Source organism: Fukomys damarensis, unplaced genomic scaffold (assembly GCF_012274545.1).
Source record: "Fukomys damarensis isolate Sample0158 unplaced genomic scaffold, DMR_v1.0_HiC HiC_scaffold_21, whole genome shotgun sequence".
NCBI lineage: Eukaryota > Metazoa > Chordata > Mammalia > Rodentia > Bathyergidae > Fukomys > Fukomys damarensis.
The window spans coordinates 30558792-30582505 of NW_022900933.1; the positions used below are offsets into that span (position 1 = coordinate 30558792).

A 23714-nucleotide genomic window follows, 5' to 3' on the forward strand; every position below is an offset into this window, starting at 1 on the left:
AAAAAAAAAAAAAAAAAAAGAATACTAATTGTGTGGCTGCCTTTTTTTCTTATAGTTCTGGGATCAAACCCATGGCCTTGCTCATGCTAGGTAAGCTCTCTAATATTCAGCTTCTCCCAACCCTGTGTTGTCGTGATATCTTTAGAGTCTGGGAAGTAAGAGTCCTTCAATTTTATTCTTCTATTTCAAGATTGTTTTACCTGTTCTGGGTCACATTAATTTTCACACCAATACTTGAACCAGCTTGTCACTTTTTGCAAAAAGTCTATTTCATATTTTGACAGAGATTGCATTAAATTTGAAGGTTAATTTAGGAAATACTGTCATTTTGACAAATTAAGTATTTCAATTCATGAAGATGGGTTGTTATTCCATTTATTTAGGTCTTTCTTAATTTATTTTAATAATGTTTTGTAGTGTTTAGTGTACATGTTTTTATTAAATTTATTCCCATGTATTTTACTCTTTTGATTCTATTATAAATGGAATTGTTTTCTTAAATTCATTTTGGATTATTCGTTGTTGGTGTATAGAAATGTAAATGACTTTTATATATTGACTATCTTACAACCTTGCTGAACTTATCAGTTTTAACTTTTTTTTATAGATTCTTTAGAATTTTTTATATAATCTTTCAATCTGGATACTTTTTTTTTCTTGCCTAATTGTATTGGTTAGGACACCTTGCACAATACTGAGTAGAGGTGACATGAGCACAAATCCTTATCTTGTTCCTGATGTTAAGGAGAAAGCATCCAGCCTTTTAGCACTAAATATGTTGTTAGTTGTAGTGTTTTAATAAATGCCCTATATCAGGCTAAGGAAGTTCCCTTCTATTTCCAGTTTATTGAGTGTTTATCATGAAAGGGTACTGGATTTTTATAAAATGCTTTTTCTGAATCTACTGAGATGTTCATGTGATAGATATGGATATACATATAAAGAAAGATGTCTACCTCTAGTTATATATAGATCTATATATATAGATATGCTCACTACATTAATTGATTTTCATATGTTAAATCATCTTGAATTCCTGAAATGGGTCTTGGTTATGGTATATAATCTTTTTCACAGATGTTTCTTGATTTATAATGGGGTTAATCCTGCTGGTCATATCATAACTTGAAAATAAATTGGAAATGTATTTAATACCCTTACTCTACTAAACTTCATAGCTTAGTCTAGCTTACCTTAAACATATCCAGAACATTTAACAATAACCTACAGTTGGGCTTAAGCCACCTAACTCAAAGTCTACTTCATAATAAAGTGTTGCATAACTCATATTATTCACTGAATGCCTGTATCCAGAAACACTGGCAATATAGAGCATGGTATACAATAGGCGGTTTCCCTTCATGACTGCATGGCTAACTGGGAGCTGCAATTTACTGTCCCTACCGAGCACAGGGACAGAGTATTGTGCTGCAAATAACTAGACCACGAAAAGACCAAAACCCAACATTCAAAGTACAGCTTTTTGTCCAATCTAAAAAGATCTGCCTTTTAATTAACGTGTTTAGGCCATTTACATGTAATGATTTATTTTGTCAAGTTTTTGAAAAATGTTTTAGATTGTTTTCTAATACTTTAAAGGTATTATAGCTTGGATCTTAAGTGTTCCCCAAAGGCTTATGTGTTCCAGGTTTGGTCCTCAGCTGATGGCACTACTAGAAAGAGGGGGAAGCTTTGAGGAGGTGGAACATAGTAGAAGGAAATTAGGTCACTCAAATACAGTTTCTACTAAATGTTTGTATTGCTTCTGCATCTCTAAGCTAGGGGCCATATATATGTGCTATATATTTCATTTTTCTGGTATTTCTGGTGAGGATATTTGCATCTATATTCAGAAGAAATACTTGCCTCATAAAATGAGTTAGAAAGTGTTTCCTCCTCTCCTATTTTCTGTAAGTTTGTGTGGTATTCCTATCATTTCTTCTTTAAATACTGGAATTCATCAATGAACCCAACTGGTCCTACAGTTTTCTTTATGGGAAGGGTTTTAACTAAAAATCCAACTTTTAAAATAGATTCAAGGATATTCAAGTTATCTCTTCCCTCTTGGGTGAGCTTTGATAGTTTGTGTTTTTTAGATAATTTTTTATTTTTCTAAAAGTGATCAAATTTATTGGCACAAATTGATCATAGTCTTCCTTTACAACCTTTCAAAGTCCATGGATCAAGAGCAGCATGTTATTATAACTTCTGGGTATTGGTAATTTGTGACTTCTTTCCTTTATTCTTGCTCAGTCTTGGTTTTTACTGATCTCTTCAAAAACTACTTTTTTAATATCAGTAATTCTTCTCTACTATTTATGTTTTCTGCTTTACTAATTTCTGGTCCTTATTATTTTCTTTCTTCTGCTTTCTCTGGTTTTAATCTATTTTTTTTCTATTTCTTGAGTTGTGGATTATTGATTTGAGCATTTTCTTCCTTCCTAATATAAGCATTTAGTGTTATAATTATAACACTATATACATAATAATATATAATTCTGTGTATTTTGTTTTACATATTTCAAGGCTCTCTTCTCAGCTACACTTACTTTCAGGATTATAATGTCTTATTGATAAACTGGACCTTTTCATTATGTGGTGCTCCCTTTATTTCTTGCAATATTCTATGTACCTAAGTCTCCATTATAATACACAGAAATTTTACTTTTCTTTTGATGGTTATTTGCATGGTATATACTTTTATTACTTGCCTACTCACATATTAAAGTGTTTTTTTGTGTATAGAATATAGATATGTTTGCTTTTCTGGCCAATCTAAAAATCTCTGCCTTTTAATTGAGGAGGTAGTAATTACATTTAATGGCTTACTTTGTCTAGTTGTTGAAAAATATTTTAGATTGTTTTTCTTCCAGTACTTTAAAGGTGTTACATTCTGATCCTAAGTGTCCCCCACAGGTTTATGTGTTACAGGATTAGTCCCCAGCTCATGGCACTATCTGGAACTGGTGGAGCCTTTTGGGAGATGGGGCCAGCTGGAAGGAAATCAGATCATCCAGGGCAGGGAATAGTGGAATCCTTGCCCCTTCCTGTCTTTGCCTGGCCCTCCCTCCCTCTCTCTCCTCTCTCTTTCCCTCTGTCTCATCTTCTCTCTCCCTCCCCCCCACCCTCTCTCTCTCCCCTTTCCAGCCAATGAGTTGAGCAGCTTTTGCTCTACCACACATTTCCCATCATGGTATTTGCCTTGCCATAGGCTGAAAGTGATAGGACCAAGTGACCAGTGACTGAAACCTGATACTGTGAATAAAATTAAATCTTTTCTTCTTTTAAGGTGTCCATCTGAAGTATTTTGTCACAATAGAAAGCTTACTAAAGGTGTCACCCAGTGTCTCTGGCTTCCTGAGTTTCTGATAAGTTTGCTATATCTGAATTAAAGGTTTCCTTTTTCCAGCTGAGTTCAAGATTTTCACTTTGGTTTTCAAGAGTTTGACAATAATATGCCCAAATGTATGTTTGCATTTAACCAGCTTTGGATCCTCTGAGATTCTGTTAAATGTGGTTTTGCTGTGTTTCAGTAATTTTGAAAATTTTTCGGCCATATCCTCTTCAAATATTTCTTCAGTTCCAGTTTCTCTTTCTTTTTAACTTTTGGGATTCTAAAGACACATATGGTATTCTCCCACATCTATAAGCACATTCTCCTTTGGAAAAAGCATCCACTCAACAAATGAAAATGCATGACAGCACCAAAGGAAGGCACCTAAGATTCTTGGTGAAAAGAAACAGGCTCAAGGGCTAGTTCTGACACCACACTATGTACGGAGCTGTCTTCTTTGGTCTTGCAGATCTTCCCTCTCTTTATCTCTACAATGGGAATAGTACCTATTTCACATGCTTGCTTCTGATTGCAAAGGAGTGAGCATATAAATATTACAATGTAGACTGGAGATATACGAAAGAGTTACCTTCAAATAGAAACAAAATAAGAATATTTACCATCACCCTTATTTGTTAACACTGTTTTAGGAATTCTGGCAAAAATACTTGAAAGTGATATGAAATGGAAAATATTAAAAAGGAAAAAATAACAACAAAAATTCCTCTGCCACAGACTCATATTCTTAAAAATATGAAAACAATCAACTCTATTTCTTTGTCTATAGAAGACTTCAGTACCGTGGCCAATGATCCTATACTGCTGCCCCTGTTAGCCTTCAAAGATCTGCTCAGCTGTCATCTCTTCCAGGAGCTGTCCTTAAACGTCCACTCTGGCCCAAGACCTGTCCCTGGCTTTGGTGCTCTGACTGGTTATGAGCCTGCGTCTTCATGAGGTCGGATGGTTATGGGCATGTGCTGTGGCCTATGTATTCTAGAGCCACTGGTGTCAAGCAGTGTCCATCGGATAAAGGCACTCAATAAATATTTGTGTAAGTGAATTTAAAAATCATGTTTGAGTATATGCAAATACAACTAAAAGAATGACCTAGTCACAGATCAATGAAAATGGAAAAGATGTAGGAATGAAACAAATCTATTAAACTTTGTAAAATAAAAAGTGTTGACAGTATGAGGAAAAGGTCATAGATGATGAGAGAAGACTAAATATAACTCTCTAATATACAATTGATTAATTATAATTAATTATAATTTAAAAAATTCAACCAACCCTTGTAAGATTTTTCTTGAATTCAACAAAATTATTCTAAAATTTATCTGGAAGTATAAAGAGAAAAGAATAATAGACACTCCGAAAACTAAAATTAATAAGTAATTACTAATCATTCAGATGTTAAAACCCATTCTAAGGAAGTACTTAATAGACAACATCAAGTCAGAGCAATACAAGATTAGTATGACAAAACAGGGAATCCAGAAATTATGTAAAATTTTAGAATATATGAAAAAGAAATACAAAATCCTTTAAAAATGGCACTGAATTTTGAAGAAAAAAATAATTTAGAGTCATGTCTAATATTGCATATCAAAATAAATCCCAAGGAGTTTTTTTCATATGGGAAATTATCAAAACTTTTCAAATCCTAGAAGGAATTTATCCCAATTTTTAAGCTTTAAAAGCAATAAAATTAAATATAATTTAAAAACCAGATTCAACTATATCTATATTCAAAATTTATGAACAACTTAAAATGGTAAATTACTGATTGAGAAATTATTCATATCAAATATAAAAGAGTAATATATTTATGATATAATTTGTTTATATTATAAGAAAAACACTACTTCTAAAAGCTAGACACAAAGTATAAGAGACAAAAAAAAGAAACAAAACAAAGTATAAGACACAAGACTATATCAAGGTCATACATACTTGTAAGTTATCATATGACCAAGCAATTCCACTCCTAGGAATATATCCAAGAAAAATGAGAATATCTGCCCACACAAAAACTTGTACATGAGTATTTATAGCATCATTACTCATAATATCCCAGCAGTGAATACAATCCAAATGTCTATCCAATGGTGAATGAATAAACACAATGTAGTGCGTCCATACAACAGAAGATTATTTAGCAATAAAAAGAAGTGAAGCAATGATACATGCTACAACGTGGACGAGTGTTGAGAACATTAGGTTGAGCCAAAGGAGCCAGTCATAAAAGATCACAATTCTGCTTATATTAAATGCCCACAACATGCAAATCTATAGAAGTGGAAAATAGATTAGTAGGTTTTAGGACTGGAGAAACTGAATGGACATTAATGGAGGAGTGGCTGCTAATGGGTACAGGGTTCCTTTTGGGGGTGGTTAAAATGTTAAATATTGGCTATGGGGCTGCGGATTTAGCTCAGTGGTTCTGTTGCCTGCCTGGCAAGCGCAAGGTCCCAAATTCAATCCCTCATATAAAACAAAAATACACACACACACACACACACACACACACACACACATACACATACACACACACATAAATATTGACTATGGAATGAATGCTGGTGATGGTTACACAACTCTACAAATACATTAAAAATCAATGACAGGGCCAGGGATTTAGCTCAGTGGTTCTGCTGCCTGCCTCACAAGCACAAGGTCCCGAGTTCAATCGCTGGTACACCTCCCCACCAAAAAAAAAATCACTGACAAACAGGCACAGTGGTGTGTGCCTGTAGTTCCAACTATTCAAGAGGCTGAGGCAGGAAAATCACTTGGGCTCAAGAGTTCTAGACCAGTTTGGACAACCTTGTCTCAAAACAAAACAAAACAAAAAACTGAGTTGTACAATTTGAATGGTTAATTATAATTCTATTACAGCATTTTTTACAAGAAAAATCACTAGTAAACAAACATGGAAAATGTCAATTCATTAATATTCAAAAATGCAAAATAAACTTCCAAGGTACTATTTTTACCTAGCAAATAACTTTTCAACAATCTACTAAGACTGCGGAGCAAAATCACGAGTCTCCTCTATGGCTAAAGTTAGAAGATATCAGCATGACATGTAGAAAGCACCTGGACACTGCATGTGGTAAGAAGAATGGTAAAAATATCTGAACTTCTGGGAAATCGCCCTTAGGAAATAATGCAAAGCATGGAGAAAAGCTACCTGAGGGCAGTGGCACAACCACAGTATTTACAAGTCAGACCCAACAGTAAGTTAGTTATATGACAGAAGCATCTCCTTGAATTACACATTCATGAAAACCATGTGGAGTTTGATGTTAAGTGAAAAAAGACAGATATAAAGCCTCCTAATGCTATTAAGTTATAAAGGCAAAGATTGACAGGAAATATACAAAAATGACAATAAGTGACTGCTCTTTTCTGGTTACCATACTTTTCTGATTCAGATGTAAGAGTTTTGCAGCCTATTGCAGTCAGTCAGGGGGCAGCCTCCAGATCAGAGGTACTGGAACAGAGACACATACCCTGGCCAGGCAGCGTCTGGACAGTTCTGTGAAGAAGTACTGGTTCAGATGGGCTAATTTAAGCTTTAGCTTGAATGAAAAGGTATCTCACATTTGAGAGCCACAAAGAATGCCACTTGGACCTCTAGACTCACACTCTGCCTTTCTCAGCAACAGCACTGACTGCTAGGACACCTGGTTTGAATTCAAGACACACAGTGACCTTAATCTAATCTAGCTCTGGATCCCACCCCAAAGTGATGGTGTCACCACAAGTTCTGCCTACAGGAAGACAGCAGAAACTCAAGTGTGACCATGCTGCCTAAGCAACAAATTAACGACAAACGTGGGGACACTGGGCTGGGCACTACAATATGCGGGGACCTGGGGTTTCTTCTCAGAACTTTAGCACCACAACAGCCAATAACAAGTCACAGATGCCCCATAATTGAACATTAACTTCCTTTCCAAAATGGGGTATGAAGAAATGAACTGTCAGCAGACGGTAAAGTTCCACCCTGGCACCGCTCCTGCTCAAGAAAGCCATAACCAGCTGGTTGGCTGAAGCAAAGGACAGAGACAGGATAATTTCATTTGCCAAAAGCAGGGCTCAGACTGTGATATCCAAGGATGAAGTCATCTTTATTCCTATCATTGCAACACAAGTTCCTTGCAGTGCCGAAAATTTTATTTACTATTGGCATAATGCCACTATCTGGAGATAAACTAATCAAGGCCACCCTACGCCATTGCTAATTCTATCTGCTCTGATTTGATTTATTTGATTAAATTATTTTAGGCACACAATATTAGGGTTATATTTTATTTCCCTTCAGAAAACAAACTATCAGAGAAGATTATTGGTCAATGTCTCTGTAACCTAATATAATAAGGACAACACTAACCAAATGTTAGTGCATAGACCTTTCATTTCCTCACATCTCTGCTGTCCCTGCCTCTACACCAGACAAGAGGAAGAGCCATGTGGGGAAAGCTCCTAGCATCCTGCCTGGTATATAGTGCTTCTCAGAGAAGGCTGGTTCTCTGTCCTCTGAAGCCAGGCAGAATTAGCTCCACCATGAAGATGGAAAGCTGAAGCAGCCATAAAGAAATGAATGATCCATGGTCAAACAATTAAGAGTGACCAGAAACCCAGAAATAAGTACTCCAGGCAAAATGTCATTCCGTTAACTTCAGGAAAAGATAAGCAAACCAAATTCTCCTGAAAACATTACTTCATAAACATTCCCCTAAAATTCTTTAACATTCCTAATAAAAGAGCAGGTTTGTGATAACTGCAGATTTTTATCTACATATCTGAAATTTTGAAAGGCTAAGAAAGATCGCATAGCCAGGAGACCCAGGAACAAACCTAACATCTCCAGTATGCCAGTAGTGTACTGGCAGTACATGAGTACTCTATTTGAAGAATTTCTTTTTTTCCCTCCAGTACTAGGGATCAAACTCAGGACCTTGCGCTTGCAAGGCAGGCACAATGCCACTGAGCTAAGCCCCGGACCAATGAGCACTCTATTTTATAGACAGCATCCTGAGGCACAAGAGAGGAGTGCTCTAAATTCCATAGCTAAGAGGTGGCAAGGTCAGTATTCCAGCACCCAGAGCCTTTACTGTGGTGCTCTGCTGCCTCTCACAGCTAGGCCAGCTGCCTCAATGGGAGGCCACGATCAGCCTCTTTCCTGAAAGGCCACTGTCCTTGAGGAAACAAACAACTGGGACACAGCTGAGCATACCCAGTGTAGAGAAGCTCAGGGAATGACACAGCCTCAGAAACCTGATTTGATGGCTCCAAATGTGAAACACCATTAGTCATATCACTCTACATGGTCCTTAAATTCTGCCCAAACTCTAGTCTTGCTAATGAATGAAGTTAAGAGCCACCTCTAAAAGTCAAAAGGCCTTCTCAGACAGAAGTTTCTTCACTATAGAAAGGGAGAGGGGCGGGAGAAACAACTACAGTGTAGACAACCATGGAAACAGCATGTGGGATTTTCTACTCACTAGGGGTGCTCAGAAAGCAAAGCATTATTTGTCTAGGTGTTCCCAGGGCTTTTACTTCTTTCACATTCTGTTTCACTAATGTGTCTATTTTCAATTCAGCATAATGCCTACTGTGTTAAAATATTCATTAAATTAAAAAAATTTTTTAAAAAGACCTACCAGGCATCTTCAGCATAGACCACAATTCCCTTGTCATATACAAACTCTTGAACTTCCAACAAGCCATCGGTCACTTAAGGAGGTCGTTTGCCCCCAGCCTTTGGATTGACCGACACTTAATTTCTTGAGGGTCAACTACAGTTAAAACAGATGTTTGGCTCATTCAATCTGCCTCATTGCTAATACCCTGGCTGGATGAAATCTGGGGAAGGCCAAAGTGGTTTCCATAAAGGAAACTCCTACTGAAAAGTCAGAGCTCACAGTAGATAGCAGTCACCCAGATGCACTGAGAGTTAACCCCAGACCAAAGAAGCAGCTTCCTCACACAAGTAAATGCCAAGGTTCAGCTGGCCCAAAACTTCCACATCACACAAGGAAGCACCCAATCCTGTTTACCTGCAGTGGCCTGGGAGAATTAACTGAATTAACAGGGAGAATTAACTGAACTAGGTGTTAGGAAAGAGCAGAGTCTTCACTTTGGCTTTGCCCTAACTTCTTGTGTGTCCTTGGGCCCCAATTTTCTCTTCAAAATGTAATTCCTGTGATCACTGTGTTCCAAAACAAAAAAAAAATTTTTTTTTTCTTTTAAGTTCTGTGACTATCTAGGTGTCTTTGAAAGTTGGGCTGAAGAGCCCAGAAGTGAATGAGGAGTTAAGAATAAACACAACAGGAAGTACAATCCAGATCTGCCAATTCATACATTGTAAAGACACACTGAACAGATGAGCCTCCTTCTTCCCAGTCAGGCAAGGGCAGCTACAACATGACTGGCTAGAAGCTGCAAAATAAGGACCCCTCAGTGCACAGGACTGTGTGGTCAATAAGAACAACTCAGCTGGGATGAACAGACTTCTCTGTTCAAGCCCTGACCACAGTAGGCAGGCAACAGAAAGAGTGTGGATACTGAAAGCAGCCTGCATTTCTCTAAAGACTACAAATACCCTAGATTCTGGATAACAACAAGAAAAACTCCCTCATAGAACCTTCTGATAGAACAACATTTTAGTACGACAGCCAAAATAGCTTCCTGAATTCCCAGAAATCGGAAACTATGACTTACAACCCATTCTGGTTAAGGGCAGGTGATATGCTACTCCATCATTCCCAGCAACTCTTTGTCCTCTGTCTCACTCCACCTACTGCCCTGCCTCCTCGCAGGCAATTCTGGTCCTCATGAGACACACCAACACACTACGAAAAGCTGCTTTTTACAAAAATTACTCCCAGTCTGTACACAGAAAACAACAAAAGCTAGCAAGACTTAGTCCCTCTCTAATCCTTATAGAAAGAGAACACACAGAAAATGGATGGAAAACAAGTCTGACCATTTTCAAACTCTCACAAGACTTCTAATCACACAATCTCACAGGTACCATCTGTTGAGGCTGAGAGGGTCCAGGTCAGTGTCCAGTCTTGGTTAGAACTCCAGGAAACTCTGCTGTGGTAGAGACTGTTAGGAATGACTGTTACTAAAACTAAGCAACAGCTACCAAGAGGCCAATATGCTCCTGAATCTAGGCTAAGTGGTTGTATCCGTGGGACCTTATATAATCCCAAGAACTCTATGAAGTGGGGACTTTTATTATGCACTTTGTGCAGATGGGAAAATCAGGGCTCAGAGGTGAAAAAATTTAATAAACAGAACCAAAAGGCAAGTGTCCTAAACAGACAAACTACCCACACCTGCGTGGCCCCATCCCGCTTCCAGCCTCCTCTGTTAAGTGGCCTTCTTGTCAGCTGCTGGTTTCCATTCCCCACACATAACACACACAGTGGAAAACCACTGACTGCTGGAGCAGGTCATCCCGCACAGCCTCAGAGACGTACAACCTGCTCTGAGCAGGAAGGTTGAAGTCCCCCGGAGAAACCGCCACACCCATCAAGGAAAAGTCTCCTAACCCCAGATGAGCAGAAGTGGGCACACAGACCAAACGAAGATGAAGGAAGTCAGCCCATTTTGCTCAGTAGAACAGGAATGAGTCTCTGCTTCAGTGTGCCATGGGTGTAGAGGGTTGTGTACTGTCATTTCTGCTCAGAGGATCTTAAAATACTTTGCACACATTGAATGATCTATCTTCACAAGACACCATAATCACTATCATCTTCTCCATAATATTCAGCAATAAGTAAAGCTATGCAGCCAGAGGCAGACAAGTCAAAGACTTTCCAGGGCTTGACTGCAATAGCCTATAATCCATTTTGGAAATAAAATGATCAGATGGAAAAAACGCACAGCCCTCACTTACCCTTTCTATCTCTTGGAGGTACAAGAGTGCGATGTCCCCTGCTTTCTCATAACAGGTGATGACATCCTGTTCCCGGTCCACATGAAGATTACTGGTAGAAGACGAAATAGGCAGCTTTTCTAAACAAAGTCCTTTAAAAAAAAAAAAAAGCAAACACATAAAAACTGGACAATTTGTTTTTCATGGAGCTTAAGTTTTAAATATTGCTCTAGAGGGCCACAGTGGTCATAGGACATCACAGAATATTAAGGAGGCAGTTTCTCTCCCCTCTGTCCTCTCTCCTTCAGGACAAAAAGAGACATCAAAATGGAGCACCAAAAGGAGTATCTGCAACTTACAGAAGAAAGAGGCCATTAAAAGCACAGACTTATTTGACTTTGAAGTTCAGGTTGAGAATCTGGCCAGGCACTTCACCTTGAGTTCATCCAGACCTAAGAGAGTGTGATAATGAATTTTATGTGTCAGCTTCACTGGGCCACCTGGTACCCAGGCACTTGGGCCATTATTCTGGGTGTGCCGCTGAGGGTGTTTCTGGCTAAGATTAGCACCTGAATTGGTAAACTGCATATGTAGTTCACCCTCCCTAACTGGATCTCATCCAGTCAGTAGAAGAGCCGAATAAAAAGGCTGAGTGAGATGGAACTAGGCCTGCCTCACTGTGTTGAGCTGGGCTGCTGTCTTTTCCTGCCATTGTACTCTGAACTGAAATCCTGGCTCCTCTTAGACCTTGAGCCTGCAGCTTTTGGACTAGAACTTATTCCACTGGGCCTTCTGGTTTTCAGGCCTCTAGACTCAGACTAGAACCACACCATCATCCTTTCTGGATCCCTACTTGCCTAATGCAGGTTTTTTCTCTTACAGGTCCTGTTTCCATGAAGAACCCTGCATAGTATAGAGAGATTCTCACTCAAAAATGCTTCAGATCTTTGAATTTTTAAAAGTAAGTGAGCTGGATTTTAAATGTCCCCCAAAGACCTATGTGTGTTTGTTCCAGCTTTGTCCCCAGAGTAGTTCTACTGGGAGGTCATAGCGCCTTTAAGAGGTGGGGCCTAAAGGGAGGCCAGACACTGGGGGCCTCAAAGGAGTATAGGACCCAGCCCTTTCCTCTTCCCTTTGTTTCTGGGCCAAAAGGTAAGAGATTTTGTTCCTCTCAAGCACTCCAGCCAGGGTTTGGTTTTGTTGTCCAAAAGCAACAGGGCCAGTCGATTATAAACTGCAGCCTCCAAAACCAGGAGCCAAAATAAAACTGTTTATAAGCTGAGTGTCTCAGATATTTTGTTAGAGTAGCATACAGGCTCAGAGAACCATACTACCTAAAGGGAATCTTCTGTTTAATGTTCTCAGGAGTCTTAGTTACTGGCATTTTGACCAGCTCTCAGCCTTAGAATTTAGAGTACTAATAACCCATGGACCACCTCTCAGCTGTGAATTAAGAGAACACCCAGAACTTTCTCTATGAGCATTTCTTCAGAGATGAAGTACATACTCTTTGTCAAGAGAGATTTCAGGCTTGTAATGTAGGAAAGCACCAAAGGCTGAAAAAGTAACAATGTGAAGATGAGCAGCTGCTTGAAGCCAGCACCAACCTCAGGGTCCCTACCCACCAACAGAGGCACAGGAGAGGACTGGGGTCTCTGCCCACCAAGTGCCCTGTGCTCTATGTGTACACGATAACATATTCCACTCCATGTAACAGTATGAGAGGCAGGTTATATCAAAATAGGAGTCTGGAATTAGAAGGGACAAGAGAAATCCCCTGGTCTAAGAAACAGACCTGGCATGGTAAAGTGACTTGCCCAAAATCTGACAGTCAGAGAAGGGACCAACGGGGCTAAAGCCAGGTCTTCAGCCCCCAACCTGCACTCATGTAAGCCACTGATTTTCTCAGGAAAACAACACTCGAGAAGGCCCAGGCACACTAACATCAGGAAGTAACCATAGCCTCCTGTGCACCTTCCGGATATGGCTTCAGCCCAGCTGCTCCTGGCAACAGCAAAAACCCCTGCAGGCTGCAGGAAGCCACAGGAGATAGCTCTACTTTTAACAAAAGTCCACAATTTATGTTAAAGTTTACTCTTTGGGCTGCATATGCTGAAGGTTTTGATAAATATATACCATTGTGTATTCATTACTAATCTATCAAACAATAGATTTGCTGCCCCAAAGAGTCCTGTGCTCCACTCAATCACCCCTTCCCCTGGCAGCCACTAATCTTTCTCTATAGTTTTGCTTTTTCCAGAATATTCTCTAGAGACACAATACATAGACTTTTCAGACTGGCTTCTCTCACTTAGCAAGTTTCACCTAAGATCCTTCTGTGTCTTTTCTTGGCTTGATATACCATTTATTTTGGTTGCTAAACAATAAATATTCCACTTACCCATTCATCTATTGAAAAGTATCTTGATTCTTCAAAGTTTTGGCAATTATGAATAAAGCTGTTATAAAGACTCGTGTGAGGTTTTATGAATATTTTTCTTTTCTTTTTTTGTGTGTGTTTTTTGTTTTGTTTTGTTTTTGGTACCAGGGATCGAACTCAGGACCTATGGCTTGCAAAGCAGGTGGAAGAACCACTGAGCTAAATCCCCAACTGGGTTTTATGAGTTTTCAACTCATAATTTTTTTTACTATTTTAAGACAAATTCTCACTAAGTTGCCCAGGCTGGCCTGAAACTTGGCCTTCCAAAGCTGCTGGGATTATGAACATGAGCCACCATGCCTGGTTATCTTTTAAAGACATTTGAAATCCAGGGAAAAATTCTTACATTTTCACCAATATATTATGATCTCCTGTGCTCTTTCTTCCCTTCTATTGATTCGTATTTCCTGCTGGTATCTTTTTTTCTTTCAGTAATTCCTTTGCCACTTCTTGCAGTGTAGATATGCTACTGCCTGTTTCTTTCAGTTACTAGATGTCTAAAAAACGTATTTGGTCTTCATTTTAGAGATTTTCGCTGAGTTGGCGGGAGGCTTGTTTCCCCCTCATTCTACAGGTGCTTTATGATTTCCAACAATAAACTTGCTGTCACCTTAAGTTTGTTCCATTGTATGCCATCTTTTCCTCTAACTCTCTTTAAGATTTTCTCCTTAGGATTGGTTACTATTAATTTACATTATGCAGTACCTGGGCTTCACTGAGTGTCCTGAAACTGAAGGTCTTTAGTTGTTATAAAAAGTTTTAAATGTTCATGCTTCATTTCTACAAATATGTCTATATCACCATCTTGCTCCTAAGGAAACTCCAATATACACATATTAGGCCACCTAAAGTGGTCATACTTGTGTTTGTACCATTTTTTTCTTAATCCATTTTTTCTCTTTCATTCTGGATAATCTCTTTGACTATCTCTTTAAATCTTTTCTCCTGCAATGTCATTCATTACATCCAATGTATTTTTTTATCTCCAAAATTATAATTTTCTTCTGTAGAAATTTGATTTGGGTCTATTTTTATCTTTCATTTCCCTACTGAACTTTTTAGACATAAGGGATATAGTGATAATAACTGCTTTAGTGTCCCTCAAATCCTAAGTGTTCAAAATCCACTCTCTTCTTATTTATACCCGAAGTTGTTAAAGTAGCTACAAAAAAAAAAAAATCACTAAGTAGCATCTCCCAGGGTGAGCTCTGTTATAAACTCTTGACATTTTCGTTCGTGGAGAACATGAGACAAACTGAACAAGCTCACCATTTAGCATTATAGTTCCAGAACTACTTAAAAAACCAGCACTTGATTGGAGCTTCCTAAATGTGCTTTTAAGTATTGTTAAGTACTTGTACAAAATTAAAATCACCAGAAAAAAAACAGAGAGAAAATTAGTTTCATAATCTGCCCTCTGCTTAGATGAGAGGCAACCAAACAATGTGCAAGATGGTATCAGGGATTTAATCAGAGGAAAACTAATGCCACAGAGCATGTCAAAAGGTCAGGCAAAACTGGATCTGATCTTTACCACTGCAGATGGCTCTGACCACGAACACTCATAAAGATGACCAAGATCCTCAGAAACCTGCCAAGGCCACTGAATCAAAGAAAGGCCAAACCAATTCAACACAATTTGACTATTATCTGTATTTTACTTGATTCTGAAATATTTGGAAACTACTCATCTAGGGCTGCAGTCCATGGTCATGCCTGGTTGGTAAGATATACAACCACCATCACAATCGAACACAGAGCAGGGTTCTCTGGCAGATTTGCAAACCTGTAAATTCAGGGGTGGCAATGTGTTTCCAGCAATGAGTCCATTCTTGGGCAGGAGGCCTTGTCTGGTGTTTAATTAACTACTGTTCTTTTCCTTCTCCCAAATGCTATGGCATTCATTCCATGTGCCACTGGGCACATATTGGAGCAATGGATGAGTCCTGATGTACCACAGTGAATTGGTGCCTGTACAGCTGAGTCCTAGAATGTTTAGTTCTCTGTCAAAAGCTACTTATGGCCCCCTGAAATGGTCTATAAATTTTTAAGTGTCTGGGATCACATCCACACTGTCTGAGAAGCAGAGTCCCGAAGTCACAGCCCAAAGTGGCTCCCATGAAAATCTCAGCTGACGCTTTGTGAGTTTAGAAAGCTATCTCCCTAATGTTTTTAGTTACTTTCTTTTTTCCAGAGAAATACATGATACACGCTGCCAAATAAAAGTGAGAAACAGACTTGATAAATAGCTGATGTCTCAACAATGCCCCAATAAGATATCAATAAATTTTATATTTCTCTGGGTATGGTACTGCGTCCCTGTAATCCTAGCACTTTGGGAGGCTGAGTCAGGATTACAACTTTGAGCCTAGCCTGAGCAACTTAACCAGTTACCTCTTAAGACCCTGTCTTAAAATTAAAATTAAAGGGGAAAGGAAGGTGGGAGGCCAGGCATCGGGTTCAGTGTGAAGGCCTTGGGTTCAGTCTCCAGTACTGAAAAAACAAACAAACAAACAAAACTTCATCTCTAAGATCAAAACTGTATACAAAAAGGTGGAAATTAAGTGTGTCTATACTCTAACAAAATGTCATATGTTGTTACTATAACAAAATACTCAGGACTTGGTACTTTATAAATAAGAGGTTTATTTAGTTGTTGGTCCAATACCATGGCACTGGATCTGTTTATCTCTGGTAAGGGACTCTGGCTACCTCACAACATGGTGGATGGCATCATGGCAGGAATGTGTGCAAGAGGGAGAGATGACATGGTGAAACAGGAAGCAGGAGAATACAGGGGCCAGGTTCACAACTCCCTCTGATGAGAAACGGGCAGGGTCCCTGGAGAACCATTAATCCCTTTTGAGGGCCATGCCCCAAACATCTGGACACTCCCTGCCACCACGCTGAGGACCAAGCTTCCGGCACATGAACCTTTGGGGGACACATCACACCATAGCCACACCTTAGCAAAGTGCTTCTTTACCATCAAGGCCTGCTGTAAAGTATGGGGGATAAAAGTGGCCAACTATATTATAATTTGAAGAACACAGAACACCCACAAAAATTAGCCCTCCCTATAACAGCGATGAAAAAATTGTGTGCTTTTTGATGGGGGTACTAGGGATTAAACTCAGGACCTTCACACTAAGCTACATCCCCGCCCCCCCCTTTTTTTTATATTTTGAGATAGGGTCTTCTTTTTTTCTCATTAAGTTTATTGGTACATTTTAGGTATACAATACAGTTACATTCATCATTGGGATCTTGTACCTTTACATGATGCATCTTGGTTCTTATTTTTTCCCCATATCCCTGCCCTCCCTTTACCCCCTCCACCCTTCCCTATTTACAATGACTTTGTTTCCATTTTTCCTTCTCATTTTTTCTTTCCCCTACCCCTCCCACTTCCCCTCCTTTAGACCTTTTCTTCCTATTTCACATTATCAGTTATACATTTTGATCCTTATTTACACTTTTAGTTTTTCACACCAGAGCAATAATTTGATATTTACATGTGTCCTATTTATTAGACTTAAGAGTATAGCCTCAATGTTCATCCATTTAGCTATAAAAGTCTCTAGTTTCTCGTTCTTTGTGGCTGAGTAGTACTCCATTTTATAAAAACAAAAACAAAACATTTTCTTTATCCAGTCTCCAATTGATGGGCACTTGGGCTGTTTCTAAGTTTTAGTTTTTACAAACTGTGCTGCTATAAACATGAGTGTGCATATATATATATCACTGTGGTAAGATTTTTAACATTCTTTTGGGAAGATACCCAGCAGGAGAATAGCTGGGTCATTGGGACTTCCAATCCTACTTCTTGGAGGTATCTCCAAAGATTTCCACAGTGGTTGCACCAGTCTACACTCCCACCAGCAGTGGAGCAGGGTTCCTCTTTCCCCACAGCCCCTTCAGCATTTGCTATTGGTTGATTTTTTGCTAGCAGCCATTATTTCTGGGGTAAGGTAGAATCTCAGTGCTGTTTACATCTGCATCTCTCAAATGACCAGTGATGTTGAACATTTTTTCATATGTTTATTTGCTGCTTTTACTTCTTAGTCTGAGAAATGTCTGTTCATTTCAGATGCCCATTTTTGAATTAGGTCTTTATATTTGGGGGGTCTGATTTTTTTAAAAGTTCTTCATATATTCTAGATAATAGTCCTTTGTCTGAGGAACAGCTGGTAAAATTTTTTTCCCATATTGTAGGTTGTCTCTTAGCTCTGTTGGTGGTTTCTCTTACAGAGCAGAAGCTTTCTAACAAATTGAGATCCTATGTGTTGATTCTTTGTGCTAGTTCCCGTGCTACTGAGGTTTTGTTCATAGTCTTTTCCTATACCAATGTCTTCGAGAGTTCTATCTAACTTATCTTCCAGCAAGTTTAGTATTTTTTAATATTTAGATATTTAATCCACTTTGATTTTAGTTTAGCGCATGGTGAAAGATAGGGGTCGTTTTAATCTTTGGCAGGTTAAAATCCAGTTTTTCCAACACCATTTATTAAAGAGGCTAGCTTTTCTCCAGTGTGGATGGTTGGCCCCTTTGTCAAAGATGAGGTAGCTCAGTATGTGAGATACGGTCTTTCTAAGTCCCTAAATTAGCCAGACAAGGCTCAAATTTGAGATCCTCCTGCCTTGGCCTCCCAGAGTGCTGGCATTACAGGTGTGTGTCACCACACCCAATAGCAAGACAACACATTATCTTACACTGATGATGATAAAATAATTCTGATTATATTTAACAGCTCTCCAAGCTCTTCCATGTACACTAACCTGTTTGGTCCTATTTAGCAGGTACTCTCCTCTTCTCAAACTTGTGAAAAAAAGGAGGAGGAGAAGATGATTTGCCCAAGGTGTGCACACCAGTCAGAAGTGGGGATTATAAGGGAGCCCATGAGCTGGGGCCAATGCAGCCTGCCCTAGGTCACATTCTCAGAGGGGCAACGAGGACTGCTAGGCTGTGCAGGGTACAGCACTGAAAGCAAGGTGCTACACAGAGGCCAGGGGACCAGTGGGACATCAGAGTGTGTGTGTGTGTTGGGGGGTTGCTGGGTAGGCCAGAAGCAGGTTGAAGATCTGCTACACTTTTAAAAGCTCAAAAATGCCCAGCCTCTGAACTGCTCTCTGTAGATGTGACCTACAGAACACAATAGGACTAATTGGGCACTCCACTGTATGTTTCCTTCAACATCAAGGCTTCCAGACCTCTGACAGGGAGCTCCAGTTTATTTCCCCAGCCCCACAGTTCCTTGTCTGTTTGGCTGAGGAAGTGGAGAACTATACACCTCACTGCCAGAAAATCCAGTGATCACGGAGGGGTTAATACCTAAATTCATCCAGCTCTGTTTAAATTTGAGATCCCTCAGTTAGAAGCCTTATCTGGGTGTGAGACAGAACAGCCTCTAATAATAACAAAGATTCACTTAGCAAAGCCCTCCTCAGCACCAGGCAGTGTGTCTGGGGTCAGACATGCACCGTTTCTAACCCCCATAGCTGCCTACAGGGAAGGTGTCAACAGAATCTTATGAATGAGATTGAACTTAGGCCTCCACAGCTAATAAATGATAAAGCCAGGTTTTGACCCCTGTCCGTCTTACTAAACATCCTGTATCACTGAGCTGATGATACCAGCATATTCAGTACGAGCAATGGCAATGAAAATGAGTCTCAAGTTGTAAAGGCACACACAAAGCAAAGTCCAGAGCCTCGGCCTTCTCACCCTCTCCACCAATCCCCTCTTCCTGCTCTGTGTCATGAAGGACCAAATTGCTGAGGCATCACCTTAAGCTGTACAACTCTGAAAGATTAACAGCTACAACACACACTTTCTCTTTCCAAAAAAATCACTTAAGTGAACAGGAAATTACTTTCTTATGTGATTAATTTCTTATACAATTAAGCAACAGAAGACTATAAATATGATGGTATGAACTACGTACTCTAACGCTTGCCATTGTTTCCTTATTTATCGTAACCACATCTCTGGGAGTTAAGCCCAGCACAGGTACATCCTGATCTTTGCTGCACCATGATCCTGGGGGAGTTTATAACTAGAAGTACCAGGAAAATCTTATTATAACAGATGACTCTGAGAACCCCGCCCTGCAGGATAGGTTTCAAAGGCACTAAGACAATTTCCAGGGATCTTAATTTCAAAGCTGAAAAGAAACTCAGGCAAAGTGAGTCAAGATACACGGAGCAAAGCCCTGGCAAAGGCAGCCTCGGGTTGCAGCTCTTGTGTTTTCACCCCCAGAATGGCCGGGCTCCCACAGGTGTCAGATGTGCTGAGCTCAACACAGGCATGCAGAGAGCAGGGGAGGCCAAGAGAAGCCCCAGATGCTGGGGGCAGAGGAAAGCTGGCCTGGACCTCCTGTGAGAGCTCTGTCAGTGGTTTTTAGTGGACTCTGGGCCGGGAGCCACGGCTGGGTCCCTCTGGGGTGCTTTCACGCATTAATTGCCACCTGGATTCAGCATATCCTTTTTTTTTCTTCATTAATTTTAGGTATACAATACAGTTACATTCATCATTGCGATCTTGTACCATTACATGATGTATCTTGGTTCTTATTTTTTCCCCATTCCCATGCCCTCCCTTTACCCCCTCCACCCTTCCCTATTTACAATGACTTTGTTTCCATTTTTTCCTTTTCTCTTATTTTTTTCCTTTCTCTTTTCTTTCCCCTATACCTTTAGCCCTTTTCTTCCTATTTCACATTATCAGTTATACATTTTTATCTTTATTTACACTTTTAGTTTTTCACACCAGAGCAACAATTTGGTATCTACACGTGTGTCCTATTTATTTGACTTAAGAGTATGGCCTCAATATGCATTCAGTTAGCTATAAATGACTCTAATTTCTCATTCCTTATGGCTGAGTAGTACTCCATTTTATTTTAAAAAACACATTTTCTTTATCCGGTCTCCAGTTGATGGGCACTTGGGCTGTTTCCAAGTTTTAGCTATTATAAACTGGGCCACTATAAACATGGGTGTGCATATATTGCTGTGTTATGATTTTTTAAATTCTTTGGGAAAGATACCCAGGTGAAAGATACCTGGGTCAAATGGAACCTCTAATCCTAGTTTTATTAGGTATCGCCATACTATTTTCCACAGTGGTTGCATCAGTCCGTACTCCCACCAAAAATGAAAAAGCATTCCTTTCTCTCCACAACCCCATCAGCATTTGTTATTGGTTGATTTCTTTTGTTTTGTTTTGGTACTGGGGATCGAACTCAGGTTCTTGTGCTTGCAAGGCAGGCGGCAGAACCACTGTTTTACTGGTTGATTTCTTGATCAGCATATCTTTCTTAGGAGGCTATACAAACACATACACACACACACACACACACACACACACACACTCACACACTCATAAAAGAGGATGCCAAGCCCTGGATTAGAGATTTACCTGCTAGAGTATTTCAGCTCTGTAATTCTGTGAGCAAATGAGCTGCTAATTTAACCTGTAATGTTACCAAATGGGAGTTTACAATTTGAATTTATGTTCCTCAGTCCCTATTTGTAACTATACAATAGTAGTAATAGCACCGTACTGAGCACTAGCTATCTGCAGATTCTGTTCTCAGGGTCTGATACAATTTACCCGACTCTCAAGAGAGCCCCATGATACAGGATGTACCCTCTTCTCCATGCTGCATATGAGGGAAGCTGCTAAGTAATTCACCCCAAATCACACGGAGGAGGCAGAGTCAGGATCCAACCCAGATGGTGAAACTCCTGAATTCTCGTTCGGAGGCTCCAGTTGCATTGATGGATCTGCCCATATGTAAAAAGCAGGGCAGTGCAGGAGACAAGAATGTGGGCTCTGAAGCCAGACTCCACAGTTCCTACTCCACAGCTGACTTTATACATAGCAATGCCAAGCACTTAAAAAAGTGCCTGGCATGCAGTAAGCACTTAGAAAAGAATAACAGGGCTGATTATTATTTATATTATTATTTATATCATTATCTTCAGGTAGCAGTGGACGGGGAAGTATCCAAATGGGAGAATTTTATTCATTTGCTCTGTTATTTTTAAATATATTTAAATAACAGTTTTATTGAAATATTATTCACATACCATTAAATTTACTAGTGTATGATTCAGTGCTTTAGTATATTCATTCACAGTTATGAAACCATCATCATTAATTCCGGAACGTTTTTATCATTCTAAAAAGAAGTCTCATACCCACTTGCAGTTACTTCCCATAACACCCTCATAGACCCTGCCAACCACTAATCAACTTTCTGTCTCTACAGATTTGCCTATTCTAGATGTTTCATATAAATGAAATCATATAGAATGTGATCTGGCCTCTTTGGCTTAGCAAAATGTTTTTGAGGTTTACAGCTAATGTACTAAGTACTAACTTTCTTTTCTAAAAATTGAAGTATAAAAGCCATGTAACAGGAGCTTTGGCAGAATGCCTGCCTGGCAAGTGCAAGGTCCTGAGATTGATCCCCAGTACCAAAAAAAATGTCATGTAACAAAGCTAGGTGTGGTGGTGCATGCCTATAATCCCAGCACTCAGGAGGCTGAGGCAGGAGGATCACTGTGAGTTTGAAGCCAGCCTGGGCTACATAGTGAGTTCAGGAACAGCCTGAACTACAAAGCAAGACCCTATCTAAAAATTTTTTAAAAACTCATATAATAAAATAATTTTAAAGTTAACAATTTGATGGCATTTAGCACATTTACATTACTATAAATCGATATTTAGGGTTTTTTTTTTTTTTTTGTACAGGGATCAAACTCAGGTCCTTGTGCTTGCAAGGCAGGTGGTGGAACCACTGAGCTAAATCCCTGGCTCCAATATTTAGTTTTAAAACACCATTCCTTTTCATTGCAAAATAGTATTCCATTATATAGAGATAACACATTTTATTCACCAATTCATCAGCTATTCAACATTTGGGTTGTTTCTGCTTCTTGAATAGCAGGAGAATGTTGCTATGAACATTCAAATCCTGTTTCTTAGGAGTACATATATTTTCAGTTCTCTTAGATAGAAACCGAAGGATGAAATTGGTAGGATTATTTTTTGTTATGTTTTATCTTTGTTCAAAAATCACATCTGTTTCCTAATTACCAAACTGCAGGATGAAACACTAAAAAGTGAAAATGTGGGCTTCTAGCACCAGACCTGGATTCAAACCCTTGCTTCTCTGCTTCCCTGCTGTGACTTGCAGCAAGCCACTTCCACCTCAGAGCCTCTGTCCCCTCATCAAGCAGACCTGTGAAATAGCACTCCGCTCAACTAACCACAATAAGGCTTACACAATGCCTAGCATACATAAAATATTCCGTACATAATAACTACTCTCTTCTACGTACACTTTTCCTGAGGGTAATGACAGTCCTCCTCTGTTCTTTAGTGTTTTGTTTTTGAGGAATATCTCTAAAAATGCAGCAGGCATCAAGGAGAAAATAGCAGTCTGTTATATCCCACTACTCAGAATGAAACACAGCTAACACAGTGCATGAACCCTTCACCCTGGTGTGTGATGTCGTCACCCTGACCTCGGCTCTAGGTTACACGGAAAAGGACTCTTCCATGTGAGGGAGTGCAGCCCCTCCACATCCCATCACAGTGAGGATGAGAACAGCCTGTGAACAGGAGAGCCTGCCCTTGCTGCACCCCACAATTCCCCCACAAAGCTCCACTAAAGCTGGGGCTGGGCTTCCCCTTCAGAAGTGCCACCTCTAGTGGACTGGAGGAGAAAGGCATTCTCAAAACACTAAGAAAAGCAGGAATTGTATCACTAGCACCTGGTATCACTGAACAGGCAGCTCGGCCTACCTGCACCTAAGGTTTAGGTTCCCCAAACTTTCTCTGGACCCTTTCAGTCTGCTGCTTCCAAAACAAGAATGAGGAGATGCTTACTAACATGAACAACATTAAATATGAATATGGGTCAGTGGCAGGGAAAGGACTCTTACTCTTCTTACACCATCTAAATATAAACAGGAAGCTCTGACTAGCAACCTGAGACAAGTGGCCAGTGCAATCAGCAGCCTCCCACCATG

General features: G+C 39.6%; 1 protein-coding gene across 3 annotated transcripts in view; it reads right to left on the reverse strand.

Annotated features, from left to right (window-relative positions):
- The window catches only part of Ttc7b (tetratricopeptide repeat domain 7B), a 209242-nt gene that overhangs the window by 158835 nt on the left and 26693 nt on the right, over positions 1 to 23714 (reverse strand). For all 3 annotated transcript variants that reach the window (XM_010616298.3, XM_010616297.3, XM_010616299.3), the window contains exon 3: positions 11253 to 11383. In XM_010616298.3, coding sequence (XP_010614600.1) covers positions 11253 to 11383 — 131 coding nt within the window. The remainder of the gene's footprint in view (positions 1 to 11252; positions 11384 to 23714) is intronic.